This window comes from Zingiber officinale, chromosome 6A (genome assembly GCF_018446385.1).
Source record: "Zingiber officinale cultivar Zhangliang chromosome 6A, Zo_v1.1, whole genome shotgun sequence".
NCBI lineage: Eukaryota > Viridiplantae > Streptophyta > Magnoliopsida > Zingiberales > Zingiberaceae > Zingiber > Zingiber officinale.
Genome location: NC_055997.1, coordinates 5,122,524 through 5,137,988, shown reverse-complemented (window position 1 = coordinate 5,137,988; position 15,465 = coordinate 5,122,524). Strand labels below are relative to the sequence as shown.

Genomic DNA, 15,465 nt, shown 5'->3' with positions numbered 1-15,465 from the left:
TTCGCAAACTGCCTTCTTTTTTCCTGACAAAACGATTTACAACGGAGTTGAGTAACAGTAAATTCGTTCAATCAAAAGAAAAAAAAACTTATAATTCTGTCGTGAGAGATCGAGTAGAAAACCACAATAGATTCGAGTTTTTTTTCAAAACAAAAAAAAAACAAAAATGCATCTCTTCATGTGCACAGCCCAAAATTATGCATTTATCTGCATCTGTAACCACAAATCCTACCATATATCGATCGATCTCTTAGGAATTTGTACCATACAGCTGCACCAAAACACTGTTGTAGCAGAAAAAAAAAATGATCTTTTTCATTTTTGTTTCCGGATTCAAGGTGGTTTTCTTCAATTCAAGCTAGAACCAGGATTGTTAATGGCGAGATCAGTCCATCCTGACGCCCAGCATCCCGAATCGCCGTCCAATCTATCGAAGACCTCCGCTGCCGGCGTTTCCGCGTCGTCATTGTTGGTATTTCCGGAAAACAAGTTGGGCAATTCTATCCCGTGAAACTCGATCGAGGAAGAGATGGCGTCACTCGAGATCGGCAACACTGCGGGGCCCAGCGGAGACAAGCTGCCCAGGAAGCCGTCGAAGGCCCCCTCCGACGCCAGCAGCGAGCTGAAGCTTCCGGGCATGTCGAGCAAGTGGCGGTCGGGGTCGAGCGGCGGATAGATCGTCGAGACGAGCTCCGCCTTAGGCACGCCGCAGAGCTCAGAAGAGGATTTGGGCGGATTGGAGCGTTTCGGGTTGGAAGCGGCCGAGGAAGAGGAGGAGAAGCCGGAGCGCTTGGAGCTCTTGCGAGTGCCGCCGCCGACGGGGACGTTGCGGAGGGCGCCGCCTTTGGTCCAGTAGCGCCGGCAGCTCTTGCAGAAATGACGCGGCTGCGAGAGGTTGTAATTGTTGTAGTAGCAGAACTTGGTGTCGGTGGAGTCGCACCGGGGGCACCGCAGGTTCTGCTCTTGCTCGGAAAACGGTGGCTTCGCCGCCGGATATGGTGCCGGCGCCGGCGAACCCTGCATTGTCTCTGAGGAAAAGTTGGGATTTTTACCAAGTCGCTTCTCCTTTGTTTTTCTCCAACTGGGTGGAGAATTCCGATGAAGAGGACTCGATTACTCAGTTCTGCAGTCTGTCAAACAAAACCAGTGCTGATAAAAGCGATTTTGAGCGCTGCAGAAACTAAAATCGGAACTTCTTCTTCCCCTGAGAAAAAACTCTTTCAAGATTCTCGGCGAGAACATTCAAAGAGAGCTGTGAACCTTTAGCAGAACAAAAACAAAGCGATGCTTGCTCCAAACACACAACACGATGAAATGGCTTGAACTTCACCCGCAACAAAAGAAGCAAAAAAGAAAGAGAAGGAACACTGAATTCATCATTAATGCTCGAACAAAATTGTGAAAGACACACACAACTTATGTAGACATCTCGAACGCAAAGGACAAGAGCGCAGTGTGCGTAGAGAAAGATAGGACATGTTCAGACTTCAGAGATCAGAGAATTCAGAGTCGTCGATGAAGAACATATTCCAACTGCGCAGTAGCCAACCACCCAAACTCTCTCTCCCTCCCTCCCTCCCTCACTCTCTCTCTCTCTTTCCCTTCCCTGCATTTTGATTTGATAGTATGGAATATATAACGCAGCTTGGCTCAGGTGTGACTCCAGAGGATTCCCCTGCAAATTTGCAAATTTTCATGCAATGTGCAAAGATATTCGATTTTCCTTGTTCCTGTATATTCACCAATTTGGCTTGCTCAAGGGCAAAGGGACCGGTAGAGTGGTTGTGTCCTTTAGTCAAAATTAACAGTGCTTCTGCTGCTGCACGGCAAACGGCAGGGTTCAGTGAGCCAGTAGTAGGTGTGAGCTTGTACGCCCCCTCACTCTGCCATCAATGGCGACAAATGAGACAGGGTAGCTTTGTGCTTGGCCGCCAGTCTACTCCATCAGTTGTAGGTGCTGTAGCAGCTTCTACATGAAGCACGAAGTGGAACTTATATTATTATTATTATTATTGATTCTTTTACCACATGATAACACAGAACTAATTCTCTGTATCTAAGAATTTGAGATAAGAATAATCGAGATCTCCAATGAAGCTAGCGTTTCGATTGGAGAAGAGATTTCCATCACCAATCAAATCAATTTGCCTTGCCAACCACCGATGTGAGAAAACAAACTCACATGGAAATCGATCGGCACGAATGAATGAATGAATCGATATCTCGATAACAACCTGTTCCCGAGACTATTCCGTGTAGTGTTTCCATGAACAGGGAATCAATTCTCTGATACTTTTGGGTTGTCAAATGTTCAAAGAACTGATTCTTATCAGGAAAGAGCAGCGAGAATAATAAGTCATGAGAAGACATCGAATTTGACAAGGTTATGACCCTACGATCTGTTGCTATAGGTAAAGGTTAATTTCATACAGGGAGTTAATTAAGATGAGAATTAAGGAGGAAGAAGAAGCTTGAGATATGGGCAAAAATGGCACACAGTTCGATGATAGAGATGAGTACGTAGATTACGGTTACAGTTAGGGAAGGAAGTAGCCCAACCTAAGGGCTAGACCTTCCTTGGGCTCGTCAATGTGTATCTGTGCTTTGGTTTGTGTTCCATTCACCACAATGGAAGGAGGATTGCTGAACTTGTTTGGGGGTCTGATCTATCAATGCCATTTATTAGCCAAATCTTTTTTACTATATGTACAGTCAGACTCCAGTTGAGCTGGGAGCCGGTAGAAAAGAAATCGGATAAAAGTCTAAAGAACCTTTTACATTAAGGCATCTTAAGAATCGGCAGGGCGTGTTCTTACCGATATCAATATTAGAGTAACTCTGTTATGTTTACTGTAAGATGTGGATGAGAAAGGAAAAGAAATTTATAGTGAAAAATTATCCTTAAAGAAAAAGAAGAGAAATGATGAATTTTTTTTTTCTTTGTATGTTTATTTATTTTGATAGAGGAAGATGGATACATGTAACTTAATTTTATAAATAAAAAAGGTATATACATCATTTATTTATGTATATGGTATAATTTTATAAGTTAAAAAAGGTACATGCGTCATTTTTTTTAGTATACGGTTTAATTTTGTGAATGAAAAGGGATACATGCATTATATTTTTTTCATCCGCTGTTCCGTTTGATTTTGAAGTGATCGATTTTAGCTCCAAAACTATCTATTGATAGATTGTGTTTTTCTTTCATCTGAAAATTTTAATGAAGTAAATGACGGAAACTTTTTCACTACGAAATTTTTTCCTTAGTTTTGATTTCCGCTCTCCCAATTAAACTGCCAATAAGACAGATTAAAAAATATTCATATTATAATTTTATAACTGTTTTATTTATTTATCATTTTAATATTCATATTATAACGATTAGAAAATCGTAACGGTTATTTCATAGCTGCTATAATACGTTGAATTCGAATAGCTCAGTCAAAACTCAACTCGATTTTAAAATTAACTGAGCTTGAACTGGCTTGATTAAAAATTGAACAAAGTTCGAGTCTAATTATTACTTTCGGTGACTCGTCAAACCAAATGAGCCACTAATAATACAAATTTTTATAATAGATAATATATTAATTTATTTATAAATAATAATAATAATAATAATAATAATAATAATAATAAATTCTAACTTGTGTTGGAGCCCATAATTAAATATCAACTCTATTAGAGTAATCTAGGTAGTCTAGATTTTGATGTTTGGGCAAAAGTTTAAGTTAGGTTTATTATTGTATTTGATATGTATTGTGAGTGTGCAGCATACATGTACAACAAGGAAAGTCCAAGGGTGATCTTGGCAAAGGAAGAAAGTCCAAGGGTGAGTCTTGGCGGTGTAAGTCCAAGCATGTAGTTTTGGCAACGTAAGTACAAGCGTGACTTGATAATGGATGAAGTCCCGGAGGCATGACCTCTTGGCAAAGGAAGACTCGACAACAATGACAAGACCGATGGAAGCTCCAGAAGGCATAGCGTGAAGGATGGGGAGGCATCCAAGGGACGCGAGATTGATGGAGGAGGCTAGAAGGTTAGGTCTAGGTTGTGTGGGCAAGGACGAGTGCATGAGAGACTGTACTCTGGGTAAAATTCCAACGTGTACTATAATAGTACTATAGTGTTACTGTAGTAGTACTGTAGCGTTACTGTAGCAGTCGACTGATATTTTCAGTTGACTGATAGACGACCATTGACTTGTAACAGTCGAATTTCACTTAGAACCAGTGGACTGGTGATTGTACCAGTTGATTGGTGACAGGAAACACAGCTAGGTGTTTCCTCTCGAGCTCTATTTAATAGAGCTCGGGGTGCTTGGCCAAGGTTGTTAAAAATATAAATGGTTAACCCCTATTAGAGTCTCCAATGTCTTCTTAAGTGATCAAGAGCTTGTGTGAGTTTGTGGCGAGGTTTCTCCACCCACAAGGAGCTACTCGAGCTAGCCGGAGGTTTTCCGAGGAATCATCCATCGACGGATCAGGATCATCAATCTTACAGACAGCTGTAGAGTAGGAGCTTCATCTCCGAACCACGTTAAACAATGTGTTAGGTTTGCCTTCTTTTGTTAGTGTTTGTCTTGTATTTCTGTTGTGCACACTAACCATTGTAGGAAGCGACGTTTTGGGTGAAACGCTATTCACCCCTCTCTAGCGGCGTCAAGGTTCCAACAAGTGGTATAAGAGCGGGTCACTCTTCTACAGACTAATCCCTGAGGGAGCAAAGTGTTGGTGCGGGTAGCACTAACGGTCTAACCCAGGTTTTGATGAATGACAAATAGGTTAAGTTAGTTTTGTTGTTGTCTGACACTTTGATCAAGTGTGCAGGAAAAGTCCAGACAGGTCGACGGGCTGACCGGATGTCTGGCACGAAGTCCAGCTAGGTCGACGGGCTGACCGGATAACTGGCGAGAAGTCCAAGCTAGGTCGACGGGTTGACCGGATAGCTGGCGAGAAGTCCAAGCGGGTCGACGGGCTGACCGGACGCTTGGCGAGAAGTCCAAGCGGGTCGACGGGCTGACCGGATGCTTGGCGAGAAGTCCAGACGGGTCGACGGGCTGACCGGACGTCTGGCAGGTGAGTAAGGTAAGTCACTAGAGGGGAGTGACTGTGAGGACGCGTTCCCGGGAAGGGGACATTAGGCGTCGATCCGGCTTAGATCCATTTCGGATGTCTAAGTCGACGGAATCTAAGTCATACTCTTTTTAATTATGTGTTGAACTTTAACTGTGCTGACAATCTGTTTTACAGGATATACATTTGCCTCGGACTAACTTTGTTTTGCAGGAAAAGGGAGTTTTCTGGAACAAGGTGGTCCGGGCGCTCGGAGGGGATCCGGGCGCCCGGTGGTCCAGGCGCCCGGAAGGGATCCGGGCGCCCGGAAGGCGAATTCTATCCAGCCGAGTCGTCGCCACGTGGAGCATCATGGTTTGTGCAGCTACGTCACATTCCAGGCGCCCGGAAGGAATCCAGGCGCCCGTAACAGCATATAAAAGAAGCCCCAGGCAGGAGCTTCAGAAAATCAATTAAGCTGAGAACTCTTCTACTGCTGGTCTTGCTGCTCGACGTTCAGTGCGACGCCAACAAAGCTCCGACACTACGCTCCGTTCTTTTCCCTTTTTGTCGGTATTTGTTGTCAGTTTTCATTAGCATTCTCTGTACGGTTCTTTTGTAATCATCATTTCGAATTGCTAGTGATTGCCCAACGAAAGTGGTCAAGGACCACGGGCCTTCGAGTAGGAGTCGTCACAGGCTCCGAACGAAGTAAAACCATTGTGTCTATTTTACTTTTCCGCTGCGTTTATACTCTAAAATTTCTAATCGATATTCACCCCCCCCCCTCTATCGAATCTAACGGTCCTACAAGTGGTATCAGAGCAGGTACCGCTCTGATTTGGTGCAACCACCAATCAGACTGGGGGTGATTTTTTTTGGTTTTCAGTTTTACACTCAAAACTTGTTTATCATTTTTTTTGCAACATCAATCTAGATTTTTCTACTATTTTTCTCTTCCCGCACTACTAATCCAAGACCAAGTCTTGGGATATTTTTTTCCGGTTATTTACTTGTGCACAGAATGTCTCAACAAGAAGGATTTAGCACAGTGCGACCTCCACTCTTCAACGGGTACGACTTCCCGTACTGGAAGAAGCGCATGGAGGTCTACCTCAAAACAGACTTCAACCAGTGGATGAGCATTACGAAACCCTACAAAATTCCAGTGGACAACGCCGGGAATCTAGTGGATCCTGAAGACTGGACAGCAGATCTGAAGAAAAAAGCATCAATAGAAAATAAAGCGATCAACACTCTACAGTGCGGATTGACAAGAGAAGAACTGAATAGAGTCGGTCCACACAAAAACGCTAAAGAGCTATGGGACAAGTTGATCGAACTGCACGAGGGAACGAGCGACGCTAAGGTAACAAAACGAGACCTGCTTTTAAATAAAATTTTTAATATAAAAATGCAGGAAGGAGAAACAGCGAATCAACTACACGCGAGGATCAAGGACATCCTCAACGGGCTTCATGCAATAGGCCACCAGATGGAGAACAGAGACTTAATAAGGTACGCATTAAACGCCTTTCCACGTAATAGTTTGTGGGCATCAATAGTGGATGCCTACAAAATTTCTAAGAATCTTTCTAACTTAAAATTAGATGAGCTTTTCTGTGAATTAGAATTACACGAACAAACTAATGCTGGAGCCGAGAAAGGTATAGCTCTATTTGCAGGTTCCTCCAAAGAAAAGAAAAGCAAGCCTGAAGTTGAAGAAGAATCTGGCCAAGACTCAGAAGACGAAGAACACCTGGTGAACTTGGTAAGAAAAATGTTCACCAGGAGAAAAAGGAGCTTCAGCAAAAAGGACCTTCAAAAGATCAGCTCTCCCTCAGAACAAAAGAACGTGACTTGCTACGGCTGCAATAAAAAGGGACACTACAAGAACGAATGCCCAAAACTGAAGTTCGATAAACCAAAGCCAACCAAAAAGAAAGCACCGAAAGCAACATGGGACGACTCCTCGGACGAATCAGAAGAAGAAGAACAGAAACATCAGAGCCACCTCGCACTGATGGCCCGCGAAGCCGAAACAGAAGACGAGTCGGAAGATGAAGACGGGTCTGAACCCGAAACAAGCCACGAGTCCGTACTCGTTTCCGAAGGCTCGAATGAGGTATATTTTAATTTAAACAAAATTTTTTTTAGAATCATGTCCTGTTTAAATAGTAAATTAACTAAAGTAGAAAATGAAAACAAATCACTTCTTGAGGAAAATCAAAACCTTAAGGAACAATTAAAAAATTCGAATCCAACTCAAGATCTAACACTTGAGGAGGAAAATCTATCATTAAAAAATGATGTTAAAAATTTAAAAGAAATGCTAGAAAAATTTACAACAAGATCAAAAAATTTAGATTTAATCCTAAATAATCAAAAAGCATGTTATAATAAAACTGGACTAGGATATAAGTCGAATTCAAATAAAACCTTCAAATCATTAATAACCCAATACAAATCAACCAATCTAGCCTGGGTTCCGAAAGCGTGTCTGACCACGCAAGTAGGACTTAATCAATATTATATACCTAAAGAAAAAATACATTATATAAAATCGAATAAACCAAACCAAAATCCAAAATACAAACCTAAATTAAATTCAAAATCTAAACAGTTTCAAAACCAACAAAATTATCACCAAGTTAACCATAACTATAAAAAGAATCGACACAAACCTAAAACCAAAATATAAATAATTCAGGGGGAGGCTCCAGAATAGCTGGCACCTCCAAAACTAACTTACCCGACAGGGTAACCCAAAACTAACTAACCCGGCAGGGTAATTAGAATTTGAGGCCAAGTTTAACTTGAATCACGGTACTGGAGAAGTTTTTGGATGATAGTACGTTAGGGAAACTTGGGCATCGCATGTCTAGAAAGATATGGCTTCGATCTGGTGCATTTGGCCAAGTGGAACTGACCGAAGCTACCCTTAAACGAATCCTAACCAGTTAGACCAAGATTTAGTACTAAGTTCCGTGGATAGGACTATTCGGAAAACCTTGAAAGGTTGGTTACTTCTAATGATGTCCTTGTGACTCACCAAGCTTAGAAGTTTATCCGAAGAATGCCTATTTGTGGAAACCAAAGCTAAGTCTGAATCTAACACAAGTTAAACCAAAACTCTGTAATCAAACCAATTTCATCTCACAAAATCATAGGGTTCCCTGATTGATAATATAGATCGGGTGAGATGAATAAGGCTTAAATTTTAAAGTCAAAATTTTTAATTTTAAACTTAAAAATTAATTTCAAATTTTTAATTTTAAACTTAAATTTTAATTTCAAAATTTTTTAAACTTAAAAATTAATTTCAAAATTTTTAATTTTTAACTTAAAAATTAATTTCAAAATTTTTTAAACTTAAAAATTAATTTCAAAATTTTAAATTTTAAACTTAAAAATTAATTTCAAAATTTTTAATTTTAACTTAAAAATTAATTTCAAAATTTTAAATTTTAAACTTAAATTTTAATTTCAAAACCGTGTGCCGAATTTTGCAATAACCTAGTGAAAGTAGACGATCTCACCTATACCACTAGGACAGCAGGCACTGATATCATATTTTCCCCTACTACTATTCGAGAGTTCTTAGAGTTACGTCCATCTACTTATTCATTTTTGTGCTATCCTCCCAGGGATCTACCATTCGGAGATCCCTACTCACATATTACTCTCGATACGATTTATTCGTATTTTTTGGAGGAGAGCGAGATCCCACTGTGACACAGTTTAGGTCGGTAGAACTTCGAGTACAGGACTATGCTCTTTATAGGGTGTTAGTCCTTTGCATTTTACCACTGACTACTCGGGACATCGCTGTGATGCGCCCATTTCATTCGTTCTTACTCTATGCCCTGAGTCATAGGTTAGATATTGACATCAGCCTACATATCTTCTCCACCATTATTTACTCGGCTGGATTCGTTACTGATAGACGAGTCCACATGCCATTTTGTCACATTCTGACAGCCTATATGTCCTCATTGCACATTGATGTCACTAGAGGAGACATTGCCCATATGATCGAGTTCGATGTTATAGCGGCTCGGAACTTCTCCCTAGCCGGTGTCCAGATAGATAGGGATGACGGGACTATGTTTTGGCGGAAGGGGGCACAACACCAGCCAGATCCAGACGCACAGGTGGACGAGTTCATGCTCGCACTATTTCCAAAGGAAGCCGCACCGGCTCCACCACCGCCCCCAGCTCGAGCACCACGACACGCTCCCCGCACTCTAGCCGACCGTATGACCGGACTAGAGAGAGCTATGGCGAGTCTCCAGCAGGAGAACTCTGATTTTCATCGGGACATACGACGAGAGGTTGCCGAGTTACGAGCTGCTGGGGACACACGACACACTGAGCTGATGGCACTTCTTCGATCCTTGGGATCTGGACCACCCCCCTCATCATCTCAGTAGCTTTAGTTATGACCTACTTCTGTAGTTACACTACTTGTAAAATATTTTGGATTTATCTAGTATATTTCAGACCTACATTGATTATGTTCTATCTCGGTCGCCTAGGAATTTAAAAATTTAAAAATTGTTTTAAAAAATCACTCTTTCAACTTATAAGTCAAATTTGTCTGTTTTCAAAACCTTCCATTTTTAGACTTTCAAAAACAATTTTGGCCTTAGACTAGTTTTGAATCCTTAGAAAGCATGTACCCATAGGTCTAGTTTTTGAGCATCTCACCAACACCTTAGGTTTACCTTGCTTGTGTTTGACAAACATAGAAAGGGGTGAGATGCATAGGCCAACTGTCTGAACTTAAGATGCTTATTTCAGTGCATCAGCATAAGTCTGGACGTTAAATACAAATCAGACAGTAATCAGATTAAGATCATCAGTCAAGTCATACACTGACTGTTTACAATCACCTTAATCTGACTAACCAAGTGAAAGCTACTATCTTCTGATAGTTGGTTAGTACCTAATTGGTTAGACAGCTGGTTAAAGTTAAGTATCAAGTTCAGAGGGAGAATTAACTCAAATTTTGTGTGCTTGAAAAATGCCTTTTAAAACCTAACCTATGTTTGAACATTGATTTACAAAAGTTAAATTTAATTAAGTATTTGAAAAATGTGAAAGTTTAATCGCACCCAATTTTCAAACCTGATCTGAAAAGTCAACTATTTCCAAATTTAACCTTTATCAAATTAGCCTTAAAAATTTATTTTGGCAAAAATTTTACTTCTTGAAAAAATTATTCTTACTTGTTTAATTTTTGCTTTGTTTTGAAAAATCGAAGTTGAAAATTTACCTTTTTTTTGAAAAGTAAATACTACTTAAACATAAAAAGTAAATTTGAAAAACCTGTTTTGAAAATTTCTACACGCTTGAAAAGTTAAACTTGATTAACTTTAAATTTATACTTTTCAAAATTCAACTTGTCTCCCCCGAGTCAACTTGACTATTTTTTTAACTTGGTGTTAAAAATTGTACTCTTATCTTTTGAACCAAACTTAGATATGTTTCAAAATTTGATTACCTTTTACAGTAACTCTTCACTATGATTGTTTACCCTTGCTTATTTTTGATGAATGCCAAAGGGGGAGGGTTAGGTGGTTAAGTTAGCTAAATCAAATTAAAAAATACAAACTAACTTTAAAACCACATAAATGCATGTTGTTTCTTGCATATGTTTTTCACTAACTTAACCAGGTTGTCATTCCATCAAAAAGGGGGAGATTGTTGGTGCGGGTAGCACTAACGGTCTAACGCAGGTTTTGATGAATGACAAATAGGTTAAGTTAGTTTTGTTGTTGTCTGACACTTTGATCAAGTGTGCAGGAAAAGTCCAGACAGGTCGACGGGCTGACCGGATGTCTGGCACGAAGTCCAGCTAGGTCGACGGGCTGACCGGATAGCTGGCGAGAAGTCCAAGCTAGGTCGACGGGCTGACCGGATAGCTGGCGAGAAGTCCAAGCGGGTCGACGGGCTGACCGGACGCTTGGCGAGAAGTCCAAGCGGGTCGACGGGCTGACCGGATGCTTGGCGAGAAGTCCAGACGGGTCGACGGGCTGACCGGACGTCTGGCAGGTGAGTAAGGTAAGTCATTGGAGGGGAGTGACTGTGAGGACGCGTTCCCGGGAAGGGGACATTAGGCGTCGATCCGGCTTAGATCCATTTCGGATGTCTAAGTCGACGGAATCTAAGTCATACTCTTTTTAATTATGTGTTGAACTTTAACTGTGCTGATAATCTGTTTTACAGGATATACATTTGCCTCGGACTAACTTTGTTTTGCAGGAAAAGGGAGTTTTCTGGAACAAGGTGGTCCGGGCGCCCGGAGGGGATTCGGGCGGCCGGAGGTCCAGGCGCCCGGAAGGGATCCGGGCGCCCGGAAGGCGAATTCTATCCAGCCGAGTCGTCGCCACGTGGAGCATCATGGTTTGTGTAGCTACGTCACATTCCAGGCGCCCAGAAGGAATCCAGGCGCCCGGAACAACATATAAAAGAAGCCCCAGGCAGGAGCTTCAGAAAATCAATTAAGCTGAGAACTCTTCTACTGCTGGTCTTGCTGCTCGACATTCAGTGCGACGCCAACAAAGCTCCGACACTACGCTCCGTTCTTTTCCCTTTTTGTCGGTATTTGTTGTCAGTTTTCATTAGCATTCTCTGTACGGTTCTTTTGTAATCATCATTTCGAATTGCTAGTGATTGCCCAACGAAAGTGGTCAAGGACCACGGGCCTTCGAGTAGGAGTCGTCACAGGCTCCGAACGAAGTAAAACCATTGTGTCTATTTTACTTTTCCGCTGCGTTTATACTCTAAAATTTCTAATCGATATTCACCCCCCCTCTATCGAATCTAACGGTCCTACACAAAGCACCTGAGGGAGCGGGTAGTTTATCTTGACAAAGGAAGGTGGATATATGCAACGTAATTTTATAAATAAAAAAGGTACATGCATCATTTGTTTAGGTATATGGTGTAATTTTATGAGTTAAAAAGGGTACATACGTCATTTTTTATATATAATATAATTTTGTGAATGAAAATAGGTACATACGTTATTTTTTTCCCCATCCGTTGTTTTCTTCTGATTTTGAGTTGATCGATTTTGGTTCCAAAATCATCTGTTGATAGATTGCATTTCTCTTCCATTTGAAAATTTTAATGAAGTAAACGACGGAAACTTTTCTACTACAAAAACTTTTCCTTAATTTTGATTTCCGCTCTCCCAATTAAACTGACCATAAGACCGATTAAAAAATATTCATATTATATTAATTATAATCTTATAACTGTTTTATTTATTTATCATTTTAATATTCATATTATAACTGATTCGATGATGAAGAAGAGGGTCCGGCCGTACAGTGGTCAACAACACGTAGAAGTCAAAGTCAAGAGGGCCAGCAGAATGTTCTTGTCGAGCGGGGGAAGTCACCTCGTCGATCGACCGTGATAGCGTCCCGGCCGGCGTGAAGACAGCTCGATCGCAGGGTGGGTTTCCGTCTGGGGTTCCTGTATGAAAGAGTCGATTCGCTGAGTAGCATGTCCGCTCGGCCGAGCTACCTAACAACTAAGGCTGCATACTCGTCCGAGTATGCGACCGAGCGGCTCACCCGCTCGGCCTAGTAACAGACGAGAGAGAAGAGGACAAAATGGATAGCTGGCGATATCCTTCTCGAGATATGCACCGTCGACAGATAGCATGGTCGCCGACCAGACCGGGCAGAAGATCGTACGGTGGAAGTTTCCACTGTCATGTCGGAGATATGCTCGGATGGTTGCGGTATGACGATAGACACACTTTTCTGATACGTCCATTTTGAGGTATGCGTTGAGGAGCGTGCACGCCTTAGGAAGCGTGCACGCATCCCCCCGGGATCCTATATAAGGATCCCTAGACTTCAACGGAGGTATGGGCGATCCTTCATTGTAGCTACAGTTTCGTTACTCTGCTTCCACTTTATTCCGCCGGATATTGACTTGAGCGTCGGAGGGTCGTCGCCGGGAACCCCTTCCCGGCTCGGCTTTGTTGCAGGTTCACCGGAGGTCCACGTCATCTGGGAGGTCATCTGAAGATAGCAGCGATCACCACATCCCCAGCGCCTGTCGACTCGACTCTCGGACAGGATCAATTTGGCGCCGTCTGTGGAACACACCTGAATCCGAGCCGAGAAGATGGAGGAAGCTGGACATTCACACACCGTGACACTCTCTCCCGAAGAACTCGACGCGCTCATCCAGGCGCGAGCGGCAAAGATAGTGGAGCAACAGCAAAAAGTGTTAGCCTAACCGATGGCGCAACAGGCGACCTCGGCGTCGGACGGGCAAGCAGTCCAAGAAGATCGATCGGAGCAATACTCCACTTGGGCACAGAATAAAGGTCAGACTGGCACACCAGGAGATGTGCCGCCTGCCCCTATTCCGTTCCATCGGGTCCTGTTCCAGACCCCGTCTGAGTTAGCTCAAGCCAACCAAGGGTCATCTGATGAAGCCCCCGCCCGGGATGTTAAGAAGGGAAAGGTACCTCAGACCGAGTCATCTCCTGAGCGGATTAACCGCCAATTTTCTGAAGCAATCTTGTAGGACCCGCTCCCGAGGCACTACGCCCCACTGGCGATCGGGGAGTACAACGGCGCAACCGACCCGGACGACCATCTCGGTAAGTTCGACAATGCCGCTACTCTCCACCAATACACCGATGGAGTCAAATGCAGGGTCTTCCTCACCACCCTGTCCGGCTCCGCACAACGCTGGTTCCGGAGGATGCCGGACGGATTAATTCGAAGTTTCAAGGAATTCCGAGCGGCATTCCTCCACCACTTTGCCAGCAGCCGACGCTACTAGAAGACCATCATCAACTTATTTTCCATGAAGCAAGGGCTGAGAGAGAGCCTCCGAGCCTACATCCAGTATTTCAACCAGGCGGCCATAGATATCCCTACGGCCTTATCCGAGACAATGATGCATGCCTTCACTTAGGGCTTAGTCGATGGGGATTTCTTCCGCTCGCTCATCCGAAAGCCGCCCCGCGACTACGACCACATGCTGAAGAAGGCAAATGAATATATCAACATGGAAGAAGCTCAGGCGACCAGGAGGAAAGAAGCCCCTCTCGAGCTTTCAGCCCCGACCGAGCGGAGGTCGTCGGCCAGCCATCAACCACCAAGAGGACCCCGCGCTGAGGGAATGCACCCTCAGCAGGAAACGAGGCCACACGCTGTCCAACATGTGGCAGCCGACCGACCCAAGCAAAAAGGAAAGCTATGGACTCCCATGTTTTGTTCGCTTCACTAGTTAGCAACCCACAACACCCGCGATTGTCGGAGTCTCGGCTCGATTGCTCACCCAGCACCAAGAAGCTATCGACGCCAATCACCTTCGCCCGATCAACGCCGTCGACACCAGAGCACCGAGCGGCGGGTGGCTAGGGAGTCCCCCGAATGGCAACATCATCATCAGCCGAGGGTCAATCCCCGAGTCTCACAGGAGCGAGTGAGACCGTCTGCTCGGGAGGAAGAAAACAGGAGCAACACTACTCGAGGCGAGATTAGCATCATTGTTGGTGGACCAACAGGCGCTGACTCAAACCGGGCCAGAAAGTCACACGCTCGGCAGCTAAGGATCCATGCAGTAGGCTGCGGTTAGGAGTAAACACAGGGCCCTGAGATCAGCTTCGGGCCCAGAGACCTTGAAGGAGTTGAAGTACCGCATGACGACACACTCATCATCCGTACGGTAATAGCAAACTATACTATTCACCGCATATTCATTGATACAGGTAGCTCGGTCAATATTATTTTTAAGAAGGCGTTCGATCAATTGCAAATTGACCGAGCCGAGTTGCTGCCTATGACAACCCCACTATGCGGATTTACTAGCAATGAGGTTCTGTCGGTCGGGCAAACCAGGTTGGCCATCTCGCTCGGAGAGGAGCCGCTGCGGAGGACGCGGACCACAAACTTTATTGTGGTCGATGCCCTCTCCGCCTACAATGTGATAGTGGGGCGACCGGCTCTCAACGAGCTCTGGGCAGTCGTCTCAACCTTCTGTCAAAAGATCAAATTTCCTGTCAAGGACAAGGTGGGAGAAGTCCACGGTGATCAGCTGGCCGCCCGGCGATGTTATGTGGAGATGATCCTAGCTGAATCGAGGTCCGCTCGGAAAGCGCCGCGCCTTGAGGTAAACTCCATAACCAAAAAACCTCCGTCCTTAGTTTATGAAGAAAAAAAAGAGGTGTAGATCCAGGATGGCAGACTGGGAGCCACCACGTTCATCGCTTCCGACCTGAAGACGAACCAGAAGGAAGAGCTAATCAGTTGCCTGTGGCGCAACCACGATGTCTTTGCATGGTCAACTTATGAGCTACCCAGTGTTCGGCCAAGCGTCGCGCAGCATGAGCTCCACGTCCGGCCAGACACTCGGCTAGTGAAGC

The 15,465-nt window shown here is 43.8% G+C and overlaps 1 protein-coding gene across 1 annotated transcript; it reads right to left on the bottom strand.

Moving 5' to 3' along the window:
* Positions 1-116: 116 nt before the first annotated feature.
* LOC121993665 (dof zinc finger protein DOF1.7-like) lies at positions 117-1,602 on the bottom strand. Its single transcript, XM_042548024.1, has one exon. It carries the CDS (start codon positions 1,021-1,023, stop codon positions 349-351), a length of 675 nt encoding a protein of 224 aa, XP_042403958.1. The 5' UTR covers positions 1,024-1,602; the 3' UTR covers positions 117-348.
* Positions 1,603-15,465: the final 13,863 nt, after the last annotated feature.

Bases quoted from the DNA above. Each gene is read 5' to 3' on its own strand.
- LOC121993665 (XM_042548024.1), bottom strand. From the start codon at position 1,023: ATGCAGGGTTCGCCGGCGCCGGCACCATATCCGGCGGCGAAGCCACCG.